The 27,967-nt window shown below is 40.7% G+C and overlaps 2 protein-coding genes across 3 annotated transcripts; both read right to left on the reverse strand.

Annotated features, from left to right (window-relative positions):
* Window positions 1-857: 857 nt before the first annotated feature.
* Window positions 858-11,303, reverse strand: sack1fb (scaffolding CK1 anchoring protein Fb). Its single transcript, XM_085162126.1, has 5 exons — window positions 10,699-11,303; window positions 5,192-5,359; window positions 3,999-4,120; window positions 2,280-3,004; window positions 858-2,134 (listed from the first exon to the last, which is right to left on the reverse strand). The coding sequence occupies exons 1-5, from the start codon at window positions 11,173-11,175 to the stop codon at window positions 2,094-2,096; spliced, it is 1,533 nt and encodes a 510-aa protein (XP_085018252.1). The 5' UTR covers window positions 11,176-11,303; the 3' UTR covers window positions 858-2,093.
* A 253-nt stretch (window positions 11,304-11,556) lies between these two features.
* grap2b (GRB2 related adaptor protein 2b) lies at window positions 11,557-23,552 on the reverse strand. Of its 2 annotated transcripts, none has more exons than XM_085162135.1 (8): window positions 23,442-23,552; window positions 23,005-23,046; window positions 22,444-22,532; window positions 16,261-16,352; window positions 15,837-15,959; window positions 13,463-13,625; window positions 13,219-13,302; window positions 11,557-12,785 (listed from the first exon to the last, which is right to left on the reverse strand). In XM_085162135.1, exons 3-8 carry the CDS (start codon window positions 22,519-22,521, stop codon window positions 12,600-12,602), a joined length of 726 nt encoding a protein of 241 aa, XP_085018261.1. In that variant the 5' UTR covers window positions 22,522-22,532; window positions 23,005-23,046; window positions 23,442-23,552; the 3' UTR covers window positions 11,557-12,599. The 2 variants fall into 2 exon arrangements, with proteins under 2 accessions (XP_085018261.1, XP_085018260.1); XM_085162134.1 differs by having other exon boundaries at window positions 23,005-23,092; window positions 23,442-23,536.
* Window positions 23,553-27,967: the final 4,415 nt, after the last annotated feature.

A 27,967-nucleotide genomic window follows, 5' to 3' on the forward strand; every position in this document is an offset into this window, starting at 1 on the left:
ATAAGTCATAAACTGCAACAACAGCAATAATTTATGGATGTATATGGATATATGTATACAAAATTAAAATTAAATTGCAGATGTAGCAAAAATAATTATATGGAAATATTTTTATTTTTTTCAGAAGGCTCAATAAACACTCATTTTCTGCATTTGCAAAAAAATAAAAACAATTTTCTGGCAATTATTTCACGGTTCAGGACAAATTATAGACTAGTACCTGCGCATCACCACTAGAGGGAGCTGCACTCAAATTTATGCCTGGCAGTCGTTCAGAGATTTTTACTTATGAACATTTTTATGCTTTTTCTTCTTCACATGACAATTTCCTCACTTCAAGAACTGAATAAAAGGCTATATTTATTATAGAGTTGCAACATAAAACAAAAAGTATGTAAGTAGTATAATATTTAAACTGTAATCTGGGCCTAAACTCATTCACTGTCTAATAATATCCTGCTTTGGGCTGACCATGAGTGGTTATCAATCTGAACTGTGGCCTGCATTGTGAAGCAGGATTTCATAGGTTCAGTGTCCATCCTGGGTTTTCTGTACTATGAAAATGCTTCTCTTCTTACTGGGGTATACTGCCATAGTAACCTAACCTAACTTGCAGCTGGATTAGAGATTATTACAGGTATGAAATCACCGCTTTCTGACCAATTTGTTCCATATCCATTCCTGGAAGATCCTGTGGAGCATCTGTGCATGGACTGTAGGAGTGTCTGAAGTTTTTCAGTTTCCCCAAAACACAGTAAGAAATATAGATTATTAAACAAAACTTTATTCCTTGGGGGGGTTTTGTTTGTTTTTTGTGTTGGTTGCAAACATTTTCACAACTATTTTACTGTGCTACCTATTTGTAGTGGACGCTGCATGTAGTCAAAGTCTGAGTTTGACTTCTGATTTTATATTTATTTAATCAGACTAACCTAATGAGAGCTGTGATACTTGTATGTTAACTCGCACTAGTGACAGTTTTCCTTCCTTGATTCAAACAGGCTAAACTTTATTAATACTGCAGCTCTCTTCCACTTACACTGAGCTATTTCAAGCACACAAACGTCCACACAGAACATTTAATACTGAACTACTGTACACAGCTTTTCATTTAACACATGATCACACTGCTGCTTTGTCTGTAGCAGCTGTGCTGCTTTGAGCCTCTATCATGTGCTTAACTGTGTTGCCATTACTTATCCATCTGATTGGTGAGATGCTGTCAGCACCAACACCTTCATGCAAACGTTCATGTGAAAGCATATCTTGGTTACCGATTTAAGGGTAAGTGGATGTAATGGAAAGACACCATGGTTATGCTAAACTCGCTTCGTAGCGCATGGCTGAGGTGAATGTGTGTGGTTAAGAGCGACAGAGGTGGCTGTAGCTCAGGTGGTAGAGCAGGTCATCTACTGATCGGAAGGTTGGTGGTTCGATCCCTGGCTTCCCCAGTCTGCATGCCAAATATCCTTGGGCAAGATACTAACCCCAAATTGCTCTCCGATGCATCCATCGGAGTATGAATGTGTGTGAATGTTAGTTAGAAAAGCACTTAGAAAAATGTGCTTGTGCGAATGGGTGTGAATGGGTGAATGTACAAGTTGTGTACAGCGCTTTGAGTGCTCAGAAAGAGTAGAAAAGCGCTATATAAGAACCAGTCCATTTACCATTTACCAAATAGCCCCACATCTGGTGGGATTTAAATTTTCCGCTGTGTTACATTTGGAATGTAAAGACAACTTTTGACAACTTCAATGATTTCTTTCACTCTTTGACAGACAGGCTTCTCACGTTGATCCACCTTAAAACTGTACATTCAGTGTCCAGAAGAGAAGAACCTGGAAAATAACAATGTTCAAAGCAAAACACGATGAAAGTGCTCATAACAAAATCTCTTATTAACCCAATCTTCATTCTAACATATCATATAAAACTTAAAACTCATTTATTGTACATTTGGCACCAAACAACAAAATGATTTTATCTTGTCTCTCTGTGAGACGCTGGGTAAAATTCGTCAGCACAATCAAACGTGATGTTAATGTTCATGTGACTAAAGTCATTGTGTGACTCTTCTGTGGAGATGGGCAGCTTCAGCTCACTTTACATCTTCCTTTATGTTGACTTTTTAAACCTGTCAGGAAAAAGAAAATAGAGAAATGATTACATTACAGACCTCTTCACATCGCTCAGGTTAGATTACAGGTTATAATTCATTGGATTAAAATGTGTTCATTGCAGATTAAATCTTCATATACAAGCTAATATTCGTGACTTACTCATATTGTCATGTGAGGCATTGACAGTTTGCTCAGACATAAACTTCCGTCCCAGTCTCGACTGCTTCTTACTAACTTTGGATGGAGATAACACAACCACTTCGCAGTTATCCTCATTCTCCTCATCCTGTTTAGTTTCTGGGGGTACAGGTTCTGTGTTAACAGGAAGTTTATTCTGGGATTTCCTCTTAAAAAATTTCTGCCTTAGTGTGGGACGGCTTTTTATGTCTGACTTGACTCCATTTGTCCTCTTGAAGCTTTCGCCTGGGGATTCTGCCGGCAGCGGACTCAATCGATCCATCTTCTCGCTGCTGGCCAACCGTGGGCTCCCCGAATCTGTCTCCTCGGGAAGCTCAGCCAAACCTGAACCCCTCTTGGGTTCGCGCAGAGATCCTGTTGGACGGGGAGTATCCCCAAACGCTAGTGCGTATTTAGGGTTGTAATATTTGTGTGCTGGGACCTGGATTTCATTATTCCGTGAATCCCCTAAGCTAACCTGGAAGCGGGATGTGGTTGCTGCTAATGGCGGGCGTTTGGTACTCGGTTTAGAGCGAACTGTGGAGGCCACCTGGGCAGCAGGAGGGCTGACGTGAAACTCTTTGTAGAGGTTCATTTTCTCAGAGATGGCATACAGCTCACGGAAGTCCCGGTCAAAGAAGTCGACTGGCTGTCCCGTCATCACAGTGATCATGTTTCGGTCCATACGAGACGTGCACCAGGAGAAGCTGGGAGGACACAGCATTAACAGTTAGGAACGATCATATTCTGTATGGAAGATCTTTGTGTCTCTAGCACAGAAGCAGGTATCAAACAGGCTACAACCACATTCCTATGGCTTTGATCATCATTTTTCTGATTAAAAGCATTAGCAGTATCATTAGCATGCTACCAGAACAAAGTTAGTTGATGACCTTTTTAGTCCAGGCTAAAATATGTAAACAACTGCTAAATGTACTCCCCTAAAATGAGGTCACCCATGCTAGCATAACAAGCTGCCTATAGAGATCATCTACAAAAGTCCAAACACAAACAGAATAATTAATGTCTCAATCCTTCACATAATTTAGCAGAGCTATTGATGGAGCCTGTGATAAAACGAAAGCTACATCTTGTACTCAGGCTAGAAAAGACCAGCCTGAACGATAGCACAGCAAATGATCTACACAGGCATGAATCACAGCTCAAAGACAGACAAGTTAGGTTGACTGGCTGAATGTGTGGATGTATAGATAGATGGATAGGTGTGTGCGTGTGTGTGTGTGTGTGTGTGTATACACAATCAAAAGTAAATCAACCGTATTCAGATAAGTGGATAAGCAGGTGCTTATCCACTTATCTAGCTGCATGTCTCTTCTGACCAGATCGCGCTACACTTGGTGCTTTGTTAGACTTTAATGCAGTACGACATGACTCAGTGCACGTCATGGCACAATGAAGCCACTAAAATGTTAAGCGTGCATGGTTACAAGAATGCTGCTACAACTGCCAATTAAGAGACACAAGCATGTCTTTAAAGTAAGTCTTAAAATATAATTAACACAAATGGCATCAGAGTGATTATTGCTCTCTTAAAAGAGAAAGTGAAGAATTATATCCAAGAATGACGAAAGTATTCAGAGACAGTCTGAGTCTTTAATCTTATACACAGCAGCAGATAAAATTACTTAAACTCAGATTATTAAGTTTAATGGAACATTTTGCACAATATTTCCTTCTCACCTGTAGGAACCGAAAACAACTTTGTCCCCATCTACCAGCATGTATTTATTACAGAGTGAACCAGGCAGCCTGCCAAACGACAAATTGAAACCAGTTCCCTGAAGCGTTCTGGCTCTGATGTTCTGCAACGACACAGGGTCAGGATGAGGATGAGAACATAACCAACAATGTCAAGACGCAGGCAGTTTAACAATCTTTTTGATGGACGCAGCACATAGTTTGATTTTTACAGCCATACTCTTAAAAATCAGTCCACCCAAACCTCCTACTGGCTGCCTACGAAGTATGTGGCTCAGCAATCCTAGCAACTGATTCAATCGTACAATCTTTAAGCAAGTGATAAGATGTCGTTTTACTACTATTGACCAATCAAGTTTGATGGTCTTGGGCAGCATCCAGATATACAATCAGCTGAAGAGGACAATGGAGCCACATCAGCTGAAAGTTCACTTTAAAACCACTGGGGAGTGACGATTTAGCCTTTTGTTAGCTTTTTAAATTTTATCTCCATTTATAATCACACAGTAATTATTGATCAGCACATGAAACCAGTTACGTCTTGACTGAAGTGCATTCTCGAGATAACTCGAAGGATACAACATGCATACACTTGATTGCTCTATAATAGGTGTCCTTTCCAATTCTGTTACTGATTTTGTGTGAGTTCAAGACATAAGTGGAAACAATTAATGATTTAACTAATGGGACACTTCTATGTATAACTGCTTTAATGCAGTGATGAAAATAGCATGTCAGATTTGGTAATTTCATTACTAGGATGTGTGTTATTTTGTACCTGCGTTCACAAAGTTAACTATTTAACGACGGCACTGATGCACTTTGAAATTCTGCATCAGTGATGAAATTTGATTTTCTGTGATGTCGCCATCATTTATATCAAAGTAAAGTGGGATTACAAGACTGCCCTTTCAGTTTAGGCAATATTCGACAACGGTTATTGGTTGTGACATGAATTATTGAGTTGAACCAAATTATTGAGTTAATTTATCCAGAAAAAAAAACAAGCAAAAAAGCAACAATAGTGCTGTTACAAACAAACCAATAAAACAATCCATGACCCTCTGAATAACTGAACCTACACTAGAAGACGCAACTCTTTAAAATAAGCTCAGATTATGAGGTTATTATTTTTCTCTGCGTCGCTGATATACTGTCTAAAAGTATAGTCTTACCCGAAGGTGCTGTGAGCCAATCTGCAGCCTGGAGCACATGTCCAAGAAGTGCGGCAAACCTTGCTCATCCAACAAAATGTAAACAGGCACCATGCGACGTGACGCTGCATCCATCAGGTCCTGTAGGATGTGGATGTCTGTGAGCATGTCCATTACTATGGCGATCACCTGCAGGACAAATAAGCATTAGTATTTTATATTCAGCACCCGAAGGTCCTGAGTTCAATTCCAAGGCCGGCCGGCTGGGGCATTTCAGTGCAGAGATTGGTGGTTCTCCCCGTGACTGTGTGGAGTACTCTCCAAAGTATGTGAGGATAACTGATGATTCTAAATTGGCTAAAGGGGTGAATGTGAGCACGAACATTTGTCTGTCTCTTTGTGTTATAGACTGCCACAGGTTTTTTTTAACCCCTTACAGCACTTTAGATTAATAACCCCTTGGCAGAAACAAAGGTGCACCAACAAGTCAGCAACACAGAGAGAGAAACAATGTTGCAACATTTGAGAAACCTGAATCTCAGCTTAAGTTCACTGTCAGCTACTCCTCCATGTTACCTCTCTATAGGAGGATGGGACAAAAATCAGTACATTGCTTGAGGGCAGAATGAGTCCAACAAACCTAACAAAGGAACCATGAGGTGAAGCTAATCTGTCTAGCTGAAGCACTTTGCCACCTGTTAATACACCAACCTTGAAGGAACTGCTGGGCCTTATGAAAGAGTCTTAGCTGCTAGTCCAATAAAAGTGGGGGAAGCCACTGTGTTATCCTTCTGCTGTGTTCCACTCAGACTGACAGATCACACAGATAAAACCTTGTAACAACAAAATAAGATCATCTGGGGAATTTAGGTCTGTCACTGTCCCATAAAGCTCTTTCTGTTCTGTGAGTACGCTGGAATTAGTCGAGGAGGTACATCCTGACAGAAGACCTATCCTCTAAACCACCTTGTGACTTGTACAGAATCACAAAAGTCTTGTTCTTCAACACGTCCTGTCATGTTTGCCCACAGCGACAGAGTGCGCTTCAACTGGAAATAGTTTTAGAGACAAAACAAGCTGACCAGTGGATTTATTAATAGCACAATGTTTCTATGTTTCTCTAATGGTCACATGTTGTTGTTATGTGCCATGTTCATTATTGTATCCATTAACATTTTACACTGAGAGCATTGGGGTTACTACTGCCTTGCAATTGTTTCAACTGATTCATTTGACATGATATATAAATCTTTTGTTTACGCTGCCTGCAAAGGACTATGAAGACACGACTAACCGTGTATTTATTGTTGTTGTTGTGGGTGTGACAGTGAAATTCTTGGCAGCTTAATATTTACATACAGCCCACATAGTTTAGGCGACAAGCTGTAACTAGTTAGTATACAGTGCAGAGGACATTTTCTTCTCTGACAGGTCACAGCATGAACTGTTGACACAGTGACTTAATCTGACATTGTGCTTACACATATATTCCTATTCTTAAGGCTGATCTAGGAATCAAAGTGAAAAAGCCACTTAAGACAATTAATTGCTTTGTGCTCAACACAATTTGGAAATGTCTTCCTTAGGCTAAATTCCTATGATGCATCCTATGATGGAAAAGGTGTTACCAAAAGGCCGCCTGACATTTGCATATCAATCATTAAAGGGTGTCTTTTTATGTAAAACGTCCATGTATGTGCAAGTATAACTGTGAGCTCAGGCTTCAGAGTGCTCAGTGTTTATCCAACCCTGACTTTTCTGCGCTTGTGAAAGGAGGAGCGTGTAAACCTTCTTAAGTACATTAATAAATCATGCTCTCTCTATATATACTCTTTAACAACAAAGAATACAAGGACCAGCCGTCTCTAAGCCAAGTTTCTCATATTGTGGATTAACAAAAACTCCAGTTGAAGATGGTGGAGGGCTGTGGGTAACTGGTCAGCAGCAAGCAGACTTGAACAGTGTTGCTGTCACACAGAGACAGAACAAACAGAAAAAAGGGACACATAACAGAACACTCATAATTTTCTAGCAAAAATAGTTTTTTTAGAGATGTTCTCGATGGTAGTTTCCCTAATACAGGTATCTCAGGCACACAGCTGTACCCCCCGCCACTGGGATAACCCCACCAACCTGCAATCAATCTGAATGAAGCTGGCTTAAAGGCAAGAGGAAACCAGATTTGCTGGTTTACAGATGACAGGGGACCTTGCATATGTTTATGTCAGGTGTAACAATCCAGCCTTTACACTCTTCACCCTCTCCCGCCACATCACACAACCAACCCCCCCTTGCCAGCCCCTCACCCATCCTTTCTAACACCTGACCAACTCATGAGACCAGAAGGGCATCAGCCCTAAACTGTGTGTCTCCCTCTGGCCTCAAAGTCTGCACTGACCAGCTAGCCCCCATCTTTACACTGACCTTAAACAGATCCATGGAGCTATATGCAGTCCCCTGCTGTTTCAAGCACTCCAGTCATCGCTGTCTCCAAGAAACCCCCTATAAGTTGGTTAAATGCTGTAGAGCTGTCATCCTGGTGTTGACATACCTGCAGGACATCACAACCTGCAGAAGGTCAACTAGCGGAATTGACCTTCTGCAGTTTGCTTTCCAGTCAAACAGGGTCAGTGGACAATACCATCAATATGTCTACACTAGATCCTGCAAATCCTCGGTTGCAGACCCATCACACCCTGTACACAACCTGTTCCAACTCCTGCCCCCTGGTAGGCGCTACAGAGCACTGTATACCAAAACAACCAGACATCTGTGTGTATATTATACAATAGCCCTTATTACATAATCTATTCAGCACATATGAATATGCCTGTGTTACGTTGCTGTTGTCTGCCCTGCCTGTTCTGTTTACACTGAGAGCAAGAAAAAAAGTGGAGCCTAATTTCTTGTATGTGTACACAAACTTGGCCATTGAACCCAATTCTGCCTCTGAATAAATCAGTACAACATGATCACTGTTGAGTCAGATTTATGAGAAAAACACATAAAGGCACCGTACTAAAACACAAGTTTTATATGAAGTCCACACAGCCTAAGGGAGGGCAAAAAACAAGACATGGTCCTTTCAAACATGAATGGACATGTTACGTGCAAAGCAGAGGTGGCGAGTATGGAAATGTTTATTTTTTGACTGTTTCATCGTCCTTGAAAAGCAAAGTCATGGAAAAAATGTCTCTTTAAATCTGCAACAAATGTTCCTCTGTTAGGCAGAAAAAAGCCTGGTGTTTCCACTCATGGTCTCACTACAGAAAAATGCTGAGCCAACCTGAAAGCTCAACAGCAGAGATACAGGCTGAGACTTGAGGACAGTTAGGAATTAAAGCAAGATCATCATCATCCCATCAGAAAGAAAAATGAAAGAATCGCTAAAACAAATAAAAACCAAAAACTAAAACACTGTTTGCATGCAAACAAGTTAGTACCTGAAGAACTGGTTGGTCAACATGTGTTATCTTGAGTGCTATTTTTGCTTGTCTTTGTTATGTACTTTTTGCTCATGTACACCAATCCTAAAGCTCCTACTGTTTAACTGTTTGTCTTCTTGATCTGCCAAGTTTGGAAAACACACAAAGGTCTCGCTATGGCAAATTGTGAAAAGAGGGAGTGAACTACTAAACAATGTCTTACTTTATCAAATGAACGAACAGTAGGAAGGGCAACCAGGAAACAAGGTAGTGTGTCATTCTGCTAAGAGCCAGAGTGTTTTTACTACCTCCACTACCTGATCTGTACCCAGGAAGAAGGAAAGGGGTGTTGTGAATAGGAAAGACCGGGAATTTCAAAGAAAAGCTGAGAGAAGTTGCACAATTCACAAAACCCAGAACGAGTATGCGACATGTTCCTGCAGCCCTCCCTGACCCACTTTTAAAGAGAAATACTAAGGAAGCGAGTGCACAGCAAAGCCTGTCACTGCATTGTAGACTGAGCATGGAACAGATGACTCAGCGTAGATCCGGCATCCTATGAGTAAACATGACTATCACCAACTCACATTTAAAGACCCACTTCAAGCCTTTAGTTGCTATGTGAGGAGCTATTAATCACTCAAACTGGTGTTCCCCCCTCCCTGACCCCTGTGGAGCTAGCTCTACGGGACACTGCGAAGAGCAGCAGCCTTGTAGTTTTATCAAACTACAAAAAAAAGAGCGTGGACAGTGGTTTCACATTTCTTTTCCGGGCTTGAGTTTCATAATTCTGAGCCCTCATTTTAAATAAAATCTTTAAAGTTTCCCATACAGAGCCTGTTTAACTAGAACAAATTCCTGCAGTCTATCTGATGAAAAACATACACAAGTGCTGGAGGTTGTTAGAGCACCCTGGATCCATTTGTTACACAGTTACTACCCACCTATGTTTGTGTATGTATTCTTATTGTCAATTTTGCATTAGCTACTGCCAATCACAGCAAACAATCACCTGCACTATTCCCGCCCTCCACCTATTCTCAGTCTCATTTGGGTATTTTCGTATGATCATAGTTTACAAGCCAAATTATCTTTTTAAAGAAAAAACGAACTAAAAGAAAAAATAAATCATGCCTACAGCCATAACCAAACTAGCCTTTTGAGTTCTGCATTCTGAACCTGCTTGCCTCTTTTTCCTTCAGATGTGTAATTTTATTAATATTGACCCCACTACTTGAAGATCGTGAAGCTCATTTTTATGACAGTCGTAAATAGCCAAGCCTGCTGTGAGCGTAACTGGAGGAAACTGAATTCCAAAGGGTGGTAAACGGATCGTACCTTCTTGTCGAGGCTGAAACAAACAAGCAAAGCTTAAAATTGTGTCTTCCACCCCCATTTCACACTCTCACACTCACTCTTGACTTACAAAACACCCTCTGTTTCCCCTCCACTTTAGGCTGTATTCCATCAGCGCACCTATCCAAATATCGACCGTAGTGATACCTACCTTGTTATTAGCTACAGATCAATACCATGTTTCTATCCTCTAAGTTCGGTATGTAGCCAACTGAATTGTGTTTTTGGGGAAATGTAAAAAAAAAAAAAAACACATGTAAAAATGTGTGAATCTTTTGTGTTGACTGGCACACCTATTTTATTTATAGCAAAAAGCACAAAAAAGTAGCCCAAAGTCCTTTGGAGATGCATTTACATCCAGATCTAAAACAAAACAAAAAAACTGGTCATTACTATAATGACATCTCTCATAATGATACATTGCTCTTCGCTACATGGTCAATGTTCAGAGTATTGGTATCAGCCCTGTGGTTTACCAAATTCTGGTATCTGATCGATACCAAAACTTGCAGCATTGGACACCCGTCTTCTAACAGGCAATTAATCTTTACCGACTAGCTACCTGTTAGCAGAAATGTGATTAATTGTCGTAAATGTACTCCACATTTTTAGTATTGCCCATGTTATTGGTTGTATTTAAAGTACTATCATAGACTAACATAAGACTATGATCGTTATGAATTTATAAGGATACCCGTTTTTAGCCATAAACCTTTAAACAGGTTGAATCGGACCCACACTCCTCACCTTGCTAGCCTCTTGGATGAGCCGTCGCACCACCTCCTTAATGTGCGGTCCGTTGTCTTTGGGCGGGTGTGTGTGCACGGAAACCCGGGTGACCCCTTTGAAATAACCCCCACTGGGCCACCCGATATCCAGCGGCGGCACCTCTGTGTCCGACATCTGGGGCCAGTAGGTGGAGTGGACCCCTGAATCCGCATCGATGCCGGTGGCGCCTTGCTCCGACCCGGAGGTGGATGCCTTGCTGTCATCCCCTGAGTCGTACGGTCTGAAAGTGTTCGTTAACAGCTTGACTTCCCTGGCAGACAGAAAGTCCTTCGCATTGTCCTCTTTAAGTCTTGTTTTGAAGGCGCCATCGCCCTCCTTCAGCAGCAGTTCTACAGCGGTTCGCTGCTCTTCACTATAGTAAAACTCCGGCTTGGTCTCCGGGATTTTGACTCCTATGCGCCCGTCCTCCATAACCATGAGCTGGGATTCGGCCATGGTGGCTTTAGCGGTTAGCACCAATAAAGGTCAGAAACTTTCTTAACCCCGAGCAGGGTTTGCTGAGTGACTACTACATACAGGTAGACTACAGTAAAACTGGGAAACTTTTCTCACCTGACCGGAATTCTCACCGAGATTGAGCCGAGACTTTGGACTCTTCGCTTGCCATCGGAATGATGAAGACGACGCACTGCAATGGGCGTTAGCGTCTGTGAAAACCTTTGTGTAACTTTCGTTTTGGAATTTTCATTGTGGAAGCCCAAATCATACCAAAACACATCCAGAGAGTCTTAGAAATGAATATGATTAATAATATACATTTTTAAATTTAAAAGTGAGGGTGAAAAGATTTCTGCTTTCAGTCAGATTGACCAAATTACACACAGACATTGAATGCAGCACGTTTGTCCCGAGAGCTATAGAAACACCTACTCTGAAGCTATTGGGAGTTTTCTTTTCTTTCTTAGCAGCCTTGATAAGGTCAGCCCAGGTAATAAACCGAACAAACACGCACTTTATATGTGGGCCAAACAAGATAAGCAGTGTCATATGCCCTAAATAAAGTGAAACAACTTCTAGGGTCTATTTCGAGAATGTCTAAAACACATTTGTGTTGTTCTTAAAATACTCTGGCCACAACCGAACCGAACTGAACTGAAATACTGGAATATAAATCTGCTTTATTATTAGTATACGGGACATGACACACAAGAAATTTTACTTTTAGACTTCAGAGTGTCCTAAAATGCTTTTATTACTTTTCAGACATGGACACACACATGACTGAACCCGCTGGATGGTTTAGGCTACTTATAATATGTCTGCACAATACCTTTTTGTTGTGTGGAGTCTGAGCAATCAGCAACAACTTCAAAAGTTCATAAATTACAGTACTAAAATGTGGGCCTTGTTAGGAATCCAACACCATGATGTGATCAAAAAGTACAACAAACTTAATCATAAGGCTGACAAAAAAAGTTTACAGAGTAGCGTTTATGCGGCGACACTGATCATGCGTAAAATGCATTTGTAAATGGAATGATTTCTCTCAGAAATAACAGCATTAGGTACCTTACAATTGAAACTTAAATACTTTTCCAAATAGCACTGAATTAGACATCACCACTGGGCAGGACAGATCGATACATGAAATACTTTTTCATTAAAAAACAGAAAAAAACATTGTTTTTATCTTGACTTGGGCTTTTTATGTCTTGTCAATGACAAACATGAACGCTATCCTTGACATGATGAAAATTAAAATCTCGCATGCTTGGTGTATTGGTGAGCCTTTTCCTGCTAGCAGTTTTGAGTTGCTCTAAGTTTGAAATTTAATCTCAAAACACAAACAAAACCAGCATTAGATGTTTGACTAAAAAAGTTGCAGTAGTTTTACAGATGTTTGCCTGTGGGCGGTCCTCTCAGATGGGTTTGGTGTAGTTGGAGGGGAAAAGGCCTTTTTTGCCCCTTAGCTGACCTTTCCACCAGGTCTGGTCAGAGACCTCCAAAACCTCAATGATATCCCCTGCACTGAACTCCAGCTCGTCTGCCTCTTCTGCCTTGAAATCGTAAAGGGCTCTGACCTGCGTTGTGTGGGAGGTTTTGCGCTAGATACAACAGAGGAAGATAGAAGACATAGATAAACTTATCAGTACTCTATATGTTATCAGCTAACTGTCACTGGCTAATTTTCAGCCCAATTTTCAAAGTTTTATTTACTATGTGCAGAGATTTAAAGAGACAGACCTGTCTGAATTTGGGCAAAGAAGAGCCAAATGTAATTTAAAAATGCCCACTGTGGCTTATTATAATTGTTATTCTAGGCTCCTTAGAAGTTGGCATTTACATAAAAGTGTACAGCAAATCAAAGGTCAAAGACTTAACTACTCTGACTAAAAGTTGTGCATGCACGCCTGAAACTGAAACTGTACAGTCACACAGTCTATATGGACAGGGAGACACTGTATCTTACACACATTTCACAGATCGCAAGTCCACAGTCATCAGTGTAACCACAGACTTACGCACAGAGTTGTGTACCTGTCGTGGTGCTGGAGAAGGCGTGCGATCAGAACGTGGACAAATAGGAAGAGGAGGTTGAAGCTTATTTGAGTCTCCTCTTTCCTGTTGGGGCATAAACAAGTCACATTAGCGTTTCCCTTATGGCTACCTTGTCATTCTGCGACTCCTGTTAAATCCACTGACAGCACCAGATAGTGACAGCACTAATAATGACACAACGACTGCGTACGTTTCCAGGCAGGTTTCAATCTTTAGCCCTTACCTCTTTTTGTGTCTCTTTGAGCAATAGTAGACTCTGTTTGGAGATGGATGTTTTTTTATAGTATTCCACCAGCTGATTGAGTGAGGGAAACTTTTCTGACCACAGGTAGTACTGCCCTCTGCTGTCACGCATCACCCTGAAGTGCTGAACATCTGCTGGATGTCTAAAAGGGTATAAGATGAAAACTAGGATCCTTTTTATCTGCATTTCCGTATTTCATTCCATGTACTACAATGACTTCATCGATGACTACAATGACTACTTATGTTTGTTCCATCCTTATAAAATGTGAGACACTGTGCTGTTATACCCTCACCAGCCATTTTATTAGGTACTCCTATTCACTCATAAGCTCATAAGCACAAGTATCTTTTCAGTCAATCACAGTGCCGCAGCAGAAAGTATTTAAGCAATTAGACATGATTAAACAACCTGCTGCTGTTCTAACTGAGGATCAGAATGGGGAAGAAAGGGGATTTATGTCACTTTGAACATGGCATGATCGTTGGTGTGCATCTCTGGCATTTACAGAAAATGTTCTGAAAAAGAGAAAGAATCCAGTGAGCTGCTGTTTTCTGGGTGGAGAGGAGCTTCAAGCTATTAGGAAGGCAACAGTAACTCAAATAACCACTTATGACCAGATTGTCTCTGAGCACAGAAGTCATTAAACCATGAAACATATGGGCTACAGCAGCAGAAGACCACACCAGGCAGCCTGTCTGAATATTGTTCCTGACCATATCCATCCCTTTATGACCATAGTGTACCCATTTTCTGATGAGTGCTTCAAGCAGAATAACACGGCATGAAATCATCACACACTGGTTTCTTGAACATGACAGTGCGTTCACTGTACTCAAATGGCCTCCACAGAGTTCAACCTAGCAGAGCATCTTTGGCAAGTGGTGGAAAGGGAGATTCACATCATGGAAGTGCAGCCAAGAAATGTACAGCAACTGTGCTATTGTGTCAGTGTAAGGGAAAAACTTTGAATGTTTCCAACACTTTGTCCATTCAGAAGGCAAAATTTCAACCTGGTATTAGCAAGTTAAAACTTATCCAGCAGCTGGTGAGTGTCCCTCACACATAAAGGAAACTACTACTTTGTAATTAGGCCAGAGTATTTTTTATTTTTTTTGTCCTGAAACAAACAGCCACTATCTCACTGAAGGAAGATTAGGTGAATAAAACAATGTATGCAAATCTAAAAGATGAAACATCTTTATAATTGTAATTATAATTATAATAGTTACATAAAGTTTCTATTTCAAAATTAAATATTAAATTATTTGCTCAGAGGGTTCGCTGTTGTCTGATTAACAATTTAGAGCACAGACATGCATGCATGCACACACACACACGCTGACACACTCGCACTCACACACACATGGACACACACACACACAGATATATGCTGCTACTATATTGCATCAGCACTCAACAGTGCAGTGAAAGAGAAAACATTGATGAATCTATGGCAAACATACAAAAAAGACCTTGAAGACAAGTTTTGTTAGAATAAACAACACAATTTAAAAGTCTCTATAGTTTCAATATAAAATTTGAATGCCTCAGGTATTCATCATTTTAGTAGTATCGGTCTGGACCTTAAAAGATTAGCTCATCAATATCAGACTGCTGCAAGCAGGTAAGTTTCAGAGAAAGAACGAAAGTGAATCATCTGAAGGAAGTGGTTGACTCTTAATTAGCACATATTCATACTTACTCTTGCCCACAACTGTGTGACGGTGAGAAACACTGACAAAAAAAAGAATTCCGAGAAGAACAAAATTAAATGTTGAGCAGTGAACATGCAAAGAAAAAAAAGGTGCGGGACAAAAAATAAACACACACACACACACACACTGTGTAAATTGCCGTACTGGAAGCCAACATGATAACCACTATAGACAAAAGCGAGCCATTCATGTCTACTGTAATTTCTTCACCCTAAATACAAGACTACATGTCATGTCTTGCAAAGGGGAGAAGGCGTGTTAAATATGTGAGGTATTTCTCCAAAAACTGGAAAAATAGGAGCTCTGTGGAAACCCCAGACAAAGGCTGAGTCACTACGTTCCTACATGAAAGGCACCACCAGTGGGCGACGCTCACCCTCACAGTGACCCTGTGTGACTGCATTTGAAGAAACATTTGCCTCTTTTAAACTAAACACCAGCATTGCACATTGTTAGATATATATAATGTTTGTGAAATGAAGAACAGCAAATGTATCATAGAGTTGGCACAGAATTGCAAATGTCAATAGTCTAGCTGTTAGCAGTTGTTAGGCACATAGATTAATCAGTCTGAATACACGATTTTTAGTTAGTGGGGTAAAGATAACCTGCAAACTCAAACATGCTAAATGCACCTGACAGAGATGGAGAAGTCGCCTGGAGCTGGTTTTCGGCTGCTTCGTATGAGAAAGGCCCCCACGGGCTGTGACATCAGTATCTCCTGGGCGTCAGTGCGACTGGTGTTTTCCTGATACCAGCTGGAGTTATTAAGGAGACGGGAGAACAGACGTAGGAGATGGGGAGCAGGAAACATAAAGTTCAAGCAGTGACACAAAACCTGACGGTGCTGAAGGAGCTGAGGAGGTAAAAATGCATAATTTGCAGGCAAGAAACAATGTAGGATAAAGTAATCACATGCTAAAGTAAGTAAGCAAAGTAAGTAAATGTAAGTCAGCTACATAATGTACTTTGAAATTATTAACAGGTGTAAATACATAAATACAGAAGCTAGAAGAAGGTTAATTTGGAAAAAAAAACCCTATGAAAACATGGTTTTACCTGGGGATGTGAATGTCGATATAGTTTTTTGGGACAAAGCCCATAGCTCCGTTGTGCTCTGCTCTGTACCAGTTCCCAGATGTTTGCAGAATCTAATTTACACAATCGCACAACACACATACATGAAAACAGTCAGATCATGTTAACGATCCATTAAAATCTGTCTGTGAGGCCAACTTCATGATTTATTGGTCAAAAATAAACAAAAAGTCTTATTACTTAAAAACACTATGATTATTACAAGTGGTGTTTATTGTCAACATATAGAAAGTACGATATAAGGATTTATGTCACATTTGACCTCTGACCTTTCCTATAAGGCTAATAGATTGGTCTGAAGGTCAAAGTAATAATAATTCTCCATAAAGCTGTTGAAATCTATGTTTTTTACTGCCATTGTTAGTATTGACAACATACAGGCAATAGGGAATAATATATAGGGATTCTAAATATCGCATTATTTTATTATGACCTTATTAGGTACATTAAATACATAACAATTTGAACAATTTGTATTTTGGGGGGAAAATAAAAAAGTGATCAGAAACATTTTCACATATTATTTATTATTAAACATTTTAACTAATTTACTTAACGATAAAATTAATATGACAAACATACAAAAGCCACATAGTATAAAATAAAAAATAATAACTGTAATTAGGCCAAAATGAAGTATGTTAAAATGGTGAAACAGCCACTCCCACCCGGAGCAATGCCTGATCTCTGTGCATCAGCATGCATACATGTCCACCAATCAGCCACAAGCTTAAATTCACTGACAGGTGATGTGAACATTAATGATATTTTTTACTGCACGGCATTCTGCTGGGAAACACTGGTTGTTGACATTTATTCAAATGGATTTTGTTTACCTATCGCCTGATTATACACTGCTGCAAACCAACCACACCCTCCATAGTAATGACAACAGTCCAAAACTGCTCAACTGGAGATGATCCAGGCATCTAGGGGACTCAGCTAAATAACCGTGATCAAAGTGGGACCCACCCCACGACCCACAGGACCCAAAGGATCCTCTGTTATCCTGTCTTGAACAATAGTTTTGTGTCCATGTGCCGATAGAACAATTCTAGTTCAGTGCCACAAGAGGGTTCTTCACTACATCAGGCCAGTTTTGCTAAAGTTGTCACTTACTGGTGTATACTCACAGCCTTCCACTTATTTGCAGATCCCTGTGTGCTGCCAACTAAACTCTGACAGTACATAATGCAGATTTTGGAGTACAACTGAAAATAATATCACAGGCACTCAAGCTACAGCAGTTATAGTGATCTCTGGTGAATGCCAATCAAGTTGCATGGTCCTGGTCTGTGAACACAGATTCTCATTTAATGACACTGGGCTCTGCTCCTAACAGTGTGGCAGAAATATGGACACGAGTGTCCCACTGGAGGCAATTTCATTGGCAGTGTTCCTCCTGCAGTGGCGGTCCTAGCCTGTTTGGTGCCCTGGGCGAACACCCCCTCTGCCGCCCCTCTACCACAACCCCCCACCGACACATAAAATATATTAAGGATTATACATTAACATATTTTATTGTAAAAACTGTTGTCGGAACCATACTGAATTTAACCAGATAAACATAAACACACACACATATGTATATGAAGAGAGAGAAAAAGTATGCATAGCATGCAAACAGCTAACAAACAGCCATTATAATTCATTATACAATGAGAATAGGACAAATCAACAATTCCCACCCCCTCCATGACATACTGACTACTCACAGGAGCACGTTCAGTGAGAGACTGAGATTACCGAAAAGCACCACTGAATGACACAGGAAGTCATTTCTGCCCGTGGCCATCTCCCTGTACAACTCCTCCATCTAACACACTGTAAACACTGCAGTAGTTACACTCTTTTCACACATGTGCTTTTCTACTCTGTAATGTTCTTGTCAATTTTCTTGATATTTATTTATAATCACCTCTGTTAATCCTTGATATTTATAATTGAGTGATCTGATATATTAGTGCTAATTTCTTATATGTGTAAAATCTGTAACATAATGTATTGTTTGGAGTTTAGTCTGTTACTGTTACTATTTTTACCATTTCTTCTTGGAGCAACTGTAACCCACATAATTTCCTTAGGGATTAATAAAGTATTCTGATTCTGATTGTTTCAGGATGACCTGCCATTGTCCAATGACACATCTGCTTACCTGCATCTTTTGCTCGTTTCGCCTCCTCTTCTTTTCTCTTTTTTCTAAACTGAGGACCTGATGGCTTTGAACTTTTCTTGTCCATCTTCCATTGGTTTTAATTTTGCACTCAGTGTTGGGGAGTAACGGAATACATGTACCGCCGTTACGTATTTAAAATACAAAATATGAGTAACTGTATTCCGTTACAGTTACCGTTTAAAAAGGTGGTATTCAGAATACAGTTACTTTGTTGAAATAAATGGATTACACGGCGGTACTTTCCTGTTTCATATTGTCGCGGGTCAGGCCTGTTTTGGTTTTGTTTGACAGCTACGTTCTGTTGTTCCAGGCGGCAACGTTGCGGTTGCCATGGTTACAGGGTAACGCTCTCTCTCTCTGCGTGTTTCCTGGGTGAGAGAGGCCTTTTTGTTGTTGTTGTGCTAAGCTAATAGGCAGAATGCTACAGGTATAGCTCTAAAGAATGTAGCCTCATGGGCAGTGTAGTCCGTGCTGCAGGGAGAATGGACTGCCATACCCGTTATGTGTCTGTGAGCGCGAGGAGGGAGAAAAAGGAAAAGCACGAGTTATCGTCGAGCAAAAACGGGAGCTGGAAGCATGTAAATATAATAATAACCACTGCAGCCAAGAAGAGTGCCGACGAGCCCAGGTGTAAGTAAGATATTAACACTCGACTGTGTTCGTGTTTTCCTCCGAAACAATAAGTTCCGTTGGAGCAGCCTTTCAACGTCTCTCGCAAGCAAAGTTGACCCAGACAACAAAGTAAAGCTATTTTTCGGCTAGGAGCCCGACACGGAACCTGACATATTAGCCAGAGGTCCCTTTACTACGTTTCGGAGCCGCGGACCTTCAGTAACAGTAATAAATCACAGCAATAGTACATTCATGTAGTTGTAAACAGCATGATAATATATTAAGTAATCCAAAGTATTCAGAATACGTTGCTCTCATTGAGTAATGGAACGGAATACGTTACAGAATACATTTTGGGGCATGTATTCTGTATTCTGTAATGGAATACATTTTAAAAGTAACCTTCCCAACACTGTTTGCACTCCAGTATGAACACCCATCCCCCAACCCGAGGATCACCACAACATAACCTAATGGACCGACACCTTAGTTCACAGATTTGCTTTGTCTGGGGTTTATTTCTGGGATTTTGCACAACCCAGGATTCAAATCATGCATACATAATGGGCTTGGAGTTACAACATTATGAATGAAATGTGCTCTATTTGGAAGCAGCCCCCTTTCGACAGGTTGTGTGTGAGACTTGTGAGAATCATTAAACTGTAAATTATAAACTTGTTATTGATCCCTTTACCCCTGGTCCTAAAGTGTATATTTATTTTCTTACTCTTCTTATATATATTGTTTGTTTACTTCGTCGTCTCGTCTCTCTATATACTTACTGTATATAGCGGAGATGACAATAAAGTTTACTTTGACTTCAGCAGCAAGCAGGCGCACCTCGCAAACGGAGGGAGCCCTTACTCCCCGCAAATGGCAGTAAGAACACCGATCGGTGCCTATGCCATCCCCAAAATGAGCTGGCATGATGTCGGGGCAGCATGGGTACGAGCAACGTTTTTTTACCGATGCCCATGATGCCACGTCCACCAAGGACAGCCTCCCATGTCGCCCGTATCAAAAATCACTACTGTCCTCCTGTTCCGCCTCACAGAAAGGAGCACATAAGGGTCGTGCTGCTGGGCTGATGCCCTTCTGTGACCCTATTCAGATCTTCCTCTGCAGAGATGGGCAGTAACTGTAATCCTATTAACGAATAAAGTAAGGGATTACTATTGCATGCATTACTAAATCCTGATTTTGTTTGTGAGAGTGTCTCATGAAAATGACATACGAGCATGTGACGTCTGTGGCAGCAACAGACGTGTGCAGATCAACAATGGATAATATGGAGTGTGGGAGAGAGAACGACCATGCAGCGTTTAAAGCTTGGAAGTACTGACAGTACTTTGAGTTTGATTCTGTAAAAAGTGACAAAAACATTAACATTAGCTGTACACTCTGTGTGGGGAAAAACTTTTCTACAGCAAAAAATTAAACTTCAAATCAGAGCAAGTACCTAGCAACCCGCTACGGGAATATGAAATTCACAGAGAAACCCCCGGATCCCCCCACTGACATGATCGCTGCAGCACCGGGCAAACCTCCACCCACCCCACCTGGTAAACAGGTGAAAATAGATTTAAGAGTAACAGGACTCAGTGCGGCTGAATCTTCGATTTTGTTTATTTTTTGTTGTGTTTTAATTGAGTCTGTTCGAAAAAGAGAGTGTAAACACAAAACATTGTTTTATCTTATATGCTGGAATATTTATATGCATATTTTTATGCTCATTGCTTGATGCAATGTGCATAAAGTTAAAAGATTAAAACTAATAAAAAAAGTTTTAAAAGGAGACATTTATTTGATTCAATTTTATATGATGGGTTATATAGAAAAAATAGAATTGGTCTGAAAGGTCTATTGGTTGTGTATCATGTTTTTTTTTTTAAATAACTAAGTAGCAACGTAACTAATTACTTTGGAAAATAAATAATCAGTAAAATAACAGGATTACCCTCTTGGACAAGTAATCAGTAATTAGTAACTAATTACTTTTTTCAAGTAACTTGTCCAACACTGTCCTCGTGTAACAGCCTGTCTCCTTGTATCTCCTTCTACACTCCTGAGACTGTGCTGGAAGACACAGCAACACTTCCCTCCTGTAAGAGTCAGACTACGTGTACAACCTGAATGGGCTGCAGGTGTTGTCTGGTGCTATCAGCAGTGACAAGGAAACGAATAAAAAGGCAAAACTCGAGGAAAATTCAGGGGAGCTACGGAGAAATCTCCTGCAAAACCATTTTATTTGGGGGTTGTCTTGTTACTTCTTTAAGTGTATCGGTTGTCACTGTCACGTGCACTAACTGTGCTTTAAGTTTCCCTGAAGATGCATGATTATGTAGAGACTTTGTGTTTTACTGTGATGTTCAAGTGTTCCAGTAAAGCTTTATAGTAGTGTTTATATCTATAGATATAGATATAGATATAGATGGGTCCTTTTAAGCCATTTTCTAGGCCAAAGTACAAGATGGCCTACACTGTAGAAACTGAGAATATTTTTTCTCTCAGTTATGATTAGTTCTGTGTGTGTGTGTGTTGTGGTTTGCCTGTGTGAGATAGCTGTGGGTGTTTGTGAAAGTTATTTAGAGGCTGAGTTTTTGCTGATCCATTTCCTTGTATACCTTTTGTGTATGTCCACATACACCGATGGAAGTGTTTTAAATCCAGGTGCAGTGGATTTACATGCGCTAAATGCTGCAGTGCACAAATAAAATTGGTTCGCCCTGCCGCGGGTTACAAAAACCAACACCTTTTTACAGGAGACCGCACCTTTAACAGCTTTTCTGAGAGGTTTACACCGGAACAACATCGAAATGTTTTTCCATTGTTCACATAGTTTGAAACGTATTATAACAATAAAGCACCCAGATTAAGTTTGCAGGTGTATATACATGAACTAATGCTTCAGCAAGGTGCTGAGTTAACAAAAGCGATGTGTGAAAGCTGCGTCAAGAGTCATTGTAGATGTTTGTCTGCTAGTTTGATGTTATCTGTGCGTTCACCTCTGTGATATGATTTTACTTTTTAATTCTGTCAAGAAGATATAAAGATTTTGTTGCAATGGCAACGTAAACAGGAAGGAAACTCGGACTTAAGCAGCAGGATGCAGTCGTGGTTGGCTGCACAGAGAACTCAAGAGCGCTTCAGAGAATAGTACAGTGCACCATTGTTGCACAAGAGTGATAAAACACCAATCTACATGGAAATACTCTGCTTTATACTCAATATATATATAAAATCTGACATTTGAATGTTTTTGCATGCTGACAACTTTTTATGACTTTTGTGAAGAACGATGTTGCTAAAAACAAACCAAGGAAGTGTTTGCATGTCTGTGTGTGTGTGGTCCTTACTTTCAAGCAGTCTCCTCTTTTGAAGCTCAGGTCATCCTCCGCTTTAGCTTCAAAGTCAAACTTGGCCGTAGCCTCCATCGTAGACAAACCTAAGAAGAGATGAAGAAACAAAAGGTTAGAAGTACTCCAGTGTGTTCAGATGAAATGATTATCGAGCTGAGAAAACAGACGTGTGTAAGTCAAAATCAAAAGAAACATGGCACTGACATCAATTGGTGCTCTTCTAGTATCTTAATGGACGGAATAATTCCCCACTCAATCAAGGACAGTCGCTATGTCAGACTACAACCTGTGTTAGCACCTCTACAACAAAATCCTTTAAGCGCCCGTAAAACATATGTTCTCACACACACACACACACACACACACACACACACACACACACACACACACACACACACACACACACAAACCAGTGTTATTTGTAGGGCTGTGCAATGTGTCTTCAGAGAATCAGGAGCAATGCGGCTGCTCGGAAAACAGGAGGGCAGCTGGCCATAACTCAAAATGACAACCTGTCAAGTACCTCATCAAAGAGCCAAAAATGTTGGGTTTACTCACCCGCCTTTGTACTGTTCTCCAGACAGAGCTGAGTTCATGCGGCTTATGAAGAGAAGTGACAAATTTACAAAGAGAGATGACGAACTCTCTGTCAGTTCACAGGAAACACACTGTCACCTCTGGCCAGCATGCACTCACACGCCCCGAAATACACACAGTGCAGAGATGCATACAAACAGATAGCAGCTCAGGCTCTGCGTCAATTAACAATGTAAAGTGGAAGACATGTCAGTGTACGACAGCTGAATTTTAATGCTCCTTTATTAATGCTCATCTGTGCTGCAGCTGAGTATTAATAGCTCTCTTCAACCTTTACCCACACCACGTGACTTTAGTGGTAATAAAGATGGTCACCAAAAACAAATCTATCAAATCTACAGTAACTGGATGTTTGAAAGACTTCTTTAGTTTTTGTTTGTTTGTTTTTTTTTACTTACCATAGTCGATCAGGTCACATGTCTGTTTTGTTCACCTCACTGTTTGCTGGGGCTTGCTCACCTGTGAGTTACTGGGAAGCATTTCTCTGGGCTATAATCAGGTAGGTTTCCTCTCCCTCTCTCATTTGCCTAATTTGCTTGTCCCAGAGCTGGTGTGCTCCCTGTGATCAGCCAGAAAAAATATTCCCACCACAAAGTAAATACTGCAGCCACTTTTTGGCAAGTGACTTTTATATATCTTTATTTTTCTAGGTTAAATGTCTCATTGACATTAAAAATGTCTGGGGTTTTTGGAGAGATCGGGCAAAAAAAAAGAACGCAGCAAAGAAAATTCTATAAAGTTACTGCAAACTCAAAATCAACTGGATTTATTATAATATAGATAAAATATGTAGGTCATTATTTTATATGTAACTATAAATCATGTTGCCTAAAGTCTGTTTACCTATATAAACAAGTTAAACAGAACCTTCACAGACATATATAAACAAAGACAATTCAGGTTAAAAAAGCACAACACCGGCCTTTTCCCAGCTGAAGCACACAGGCAGGCCTTCAGCTGTGATAGAGTTATTTGTTTATTTATTTAAGTCTGTGTCTGTCACAAGTGCCTGAGGTGGTGTAACATGTGTGTTCACCAACATACTATGGCTGGCTTGTGGTTGCACCCATGACATTTTAAGCACAGTAGTGTAGAAGTAGAAGAAGAAGTAGAAGTATTTCATTTTTATTTTGTCTTTCTTTGGCTGGTGTTGCTTTGTTACTCTTTCCTCACTCTGGTGTCACAGGTTGCTTCATTATACAGAGTTAGTTTTGTCTGGTTCTACTTGAAATTTGCGCAATAACAGCTTTTTTTTTTTAAAAATGTGGCCATTGCTGCTTCTCCTTGGATCTACAAAAACCTTCCCTTCCCACAGCTTGTCATTGTGTGCCAAGTTTATTTTGTGGATTCTCTGTGTTTCTCATGTCAGAGGTTTTCCACCAGACAAGGCAGGCAAGTAGCTTAGTATAGCTTGGATACATGTGTGCTGGACAGGGATCAAGCAGTGGACCTGAGGACTGCCAGATAAGAGAGGATGGGTTAGTGGCACTTGGTGTCAGATATGGCCTCTGAGAAAGGGAATGAACTTAAGAAGCCAGCTTTATTGCTCAACTTGGAAACTCAAACTAAATAAAAAATAAAATAAAATAATAAAAACTCTAACAAGGAAGAAACTGGGTACTGGAAACTAGATAACATGGAAACTACAGAGTCCAGGGAAAGAGACTGAGGACTAAAATACACACAGGATAACGAGAGGATGGGCAACATGTGGGAACACAGCTGGATCTAAGACAGACTAACAACACTTTTAATACATTTGTATATGTGTGTTTTATACATGGTCTGTTTATTACCTTATGTGTGTCGCTAAGTGTTGCTTTTTGTGTTTGTAAAGGTTGTATTTAAGGATTTAATTTGGGTGATTTAATTAGATTTAATTAGGGTGTAAGTATACTCACTTTTCACCCATGACTGTTCACCAATCCACACCAGTAACACCATTATAAAATTTGCTGATGACACCACCATCATAGGACTGATCGACAACAACGATGATTCAGCCTACAGAGAGCAGGTTCAGCATCTGAAGCAATGGTGTGACGACAACAACCTGCATCTGAACACAGCCAAGACCAAGGAGATGTAATCGACTGCAGAAGAACAAAGCGATCTGAGCACTCTACCCTCTACATTGATGGGGAGGAGGTAGAAAGGGTAGAAAGCTTTAAGTTCCTCGGAGTCCACATCTCGGCCGACCTTACCTGGTCCACAAACATCTCCCACCAGGTAGGGAAAGCACAACAAAGGCTGTACTTCCTGAGGAAACTACGTCAGGCCCAATTACCCCAAAGACTGCTAGTAAACTTCTACCGCTCCATCAGCGAGAGCCTTCTGACTTACTGCTGCACACTCTGGTTCAACTGCTGCACCGTGGAGGACAAGAGGAAACTGCAGCGGGTGATGAGGGCAGCAAAGCGGGCAATCGGCACCTCACTAACCCACCTCAGAGACATCTATACTGGCAGACTTCAGCAGAAAGCCAGCATCATCATCAAAGACCACTCAATGTGCAATATCACTGATCACACTGCACCTCTCAATGCACCTGCTAGTTAGATGGCATGTATGTGTATGTACGGATGCATATATGTATATATACATATATATATGTGTGTATGTGCGTGTATGTTTGCAGGTGTATGTATAACTTGTACATATCTTTCTTGTGTAAATGTAAATTTGTCTGTTATTGTGTAAATACTTACGCTATTGTGTACTTCACACACGTTGAGAAATGCCAAACTGCCTTTCATTGTTCTTGTAACAGTGACAATAAAAAGCTATTCTATTCTATTCTATTGTTGTTTGGAGGGACCAAACAGTTTGTGACCGCTGTGCTGTTGTGATTTATGTTGGATAATGTTGGATATTAAGATGAACTGTGGAACAGCAAATGCAATCAATGGTGAGCAATGCATGCTTAAGCTGACAGGATAAGCAACACTGGAGTTATTGGATTTTATCAGTACCTCAGGTTTTCATTCATAACAGTGGCATCGCGTCAAACTGGCCCACTAAACACCTCAGTAGCTACAAGTGTAGGCTTAGCCTCTACATTAAACAATGGTCAGACCAACCAATGCTGGAGGCCCCCTGCAGATGTTTTGTTAGGGCCCCAACAAGCTTGTAAATTGGTTGAAGTCCAAGTGTTTTTGTTGCTTTCATCATAATAGTTGAGTGTCATGAATATTAAGTCAAGCTGCCATTAACTAAATCCAGCTGACAGTAATTTTACACGTTTTCATTTTTCCTCTTCGCTGAACAGGACTGTTGACCAGTAATAGCTTGACCTTTATTATGCAGTACTTTGGTGCTCGGTTTTAGTGTGTGTTGTGCACATGTGCCAAATCCCCCTTCTATGGTCCCTGTTGCCCTGGTAAGCCTCATTCAAGGTCTTTACTCACCTCAGAGGAAGTGCTTTAGTTTGTGGTATTTGTATGACATTTCTGATAAAGCGTATTTTGGCATTAACTTGAAACTATGTATTTTTCCCCTTTTTTCCTCAGCCTGTAAAATCCCTAATGGTCAGACTAAGTGGTAAATTCCTCCATTAGTACCCCGTCACATTAAAATGGTTTTTCTGTCACATTAATTGTCACATTTCTTTTACCTAGCATGCAGAATAGTTTGCTTTAAAAATGCTTTTTCACAGACAGAGCTCTTTAATGCATTTTTGAATTGTATTTGATTGAGAAGAAACTCTGGCACTTAGTTGACTCAGTCTTCCAGCACATGTAACCCAAATAACAAAACCCCAACATGCTTAATATTAGTATGTGTTACTAATATTAAGTGTGTGTGTTTGCAGTGTGTACCCAAATGCAGACATGTGAGAGAAGAACTGAGGTTTAAACGAGCCTGAGACCTCTGAGACCTGACCTGACACAACAGACGGACCAAGTCTGAGGAAGACAGGGGACTAAAATACACATAAGAATGATGATAATGACATGATATCATGAGAAGGATAATGAGGGAAGTTGAAACACCTGTGGAAACACAGCTGACACAAATGAACATGACACCACAGGGGAAGCAAAACTAAACACACTGACTATGGGAACACAAGACTTTCAAAATATAACAGGAAACATAATAGAACGTAGACATGACACACAAGCTTGACAACATGGACATGTCACACAGTGGAAAATTGTGTTTTTATATTTTGTTTTGTATCAGACTGTGTGTTGGTACATAGTGTTTATTTTATTTGCATGATTTTATTGTAATAGTGATATTGCATGTTTGTTTACTGATATTCCTATTGCATGATTTTATCCTCATATTTATAGTGTGTGTTTAGTGTTGCTTGTACAATATTCTTTTTATTCCACTGTGGATTAAGCGGACAATTGTAGGCACCTGTGAGGTGGGGGCGTTCCCCGAGGTGGCCTATCAGCTGCCAAACTGACTTAAGGGAGATAGTGAGCGCAAAGACTGGAGGAGAGACACACGAAAAGTGAAGAGCTGGAAACAAAACGTGTGCAAGCCGGCATATGAAAAGAAGGACCTCCGACCTGACTGTGGGGCGCCACGAGACATTCGGCGATCGGCCAGCATAACCCGGCAATCCAGTCCCGACGGACAGAATAGCGACCGTGGGAGGCGATGCGTGAAATCCACAGCAGGGCAGGGATCTACCTGTATCTGGCGGGGCTACGAGGGAAACGTGTGCAGGTGTGGAGAGTGGCTGGACTGCACGGTCGCGCACAGTCAGGCGGAGATAGGGGCCTCCTCCCTGGTCTTCTGCTGGCAAGATTCCCCATCCCGGGAGAGGAGTTCCTCTCCTGTGTCTTCCAGCTAAGGAACATTTGCCCGCGTGTGTGTGGCTGGACGGTGGGAATATAGGACTCTGAGGTGGAAGGTTTTAGCATATGAAAAACATTCATTTAGCTTTGTTTTTTGTTATTGTATAGTT

The sequence above is a fragment of the Neolamprologus multifasciatus genome, chromosome 6 (assembly GCF_963576455.1).
Source record: "Neolamprologus multifasciatus chromosome 6, fNeoMul1.2, whole genome shotgun sequence".
Classification (NCBI taxonomy): Eukaryota; Metazoa; Chordata; class Actinopteri; order Cichliformes; family Cichlidae; genus Neolamprologus; species Neolamprologus multifasciatus.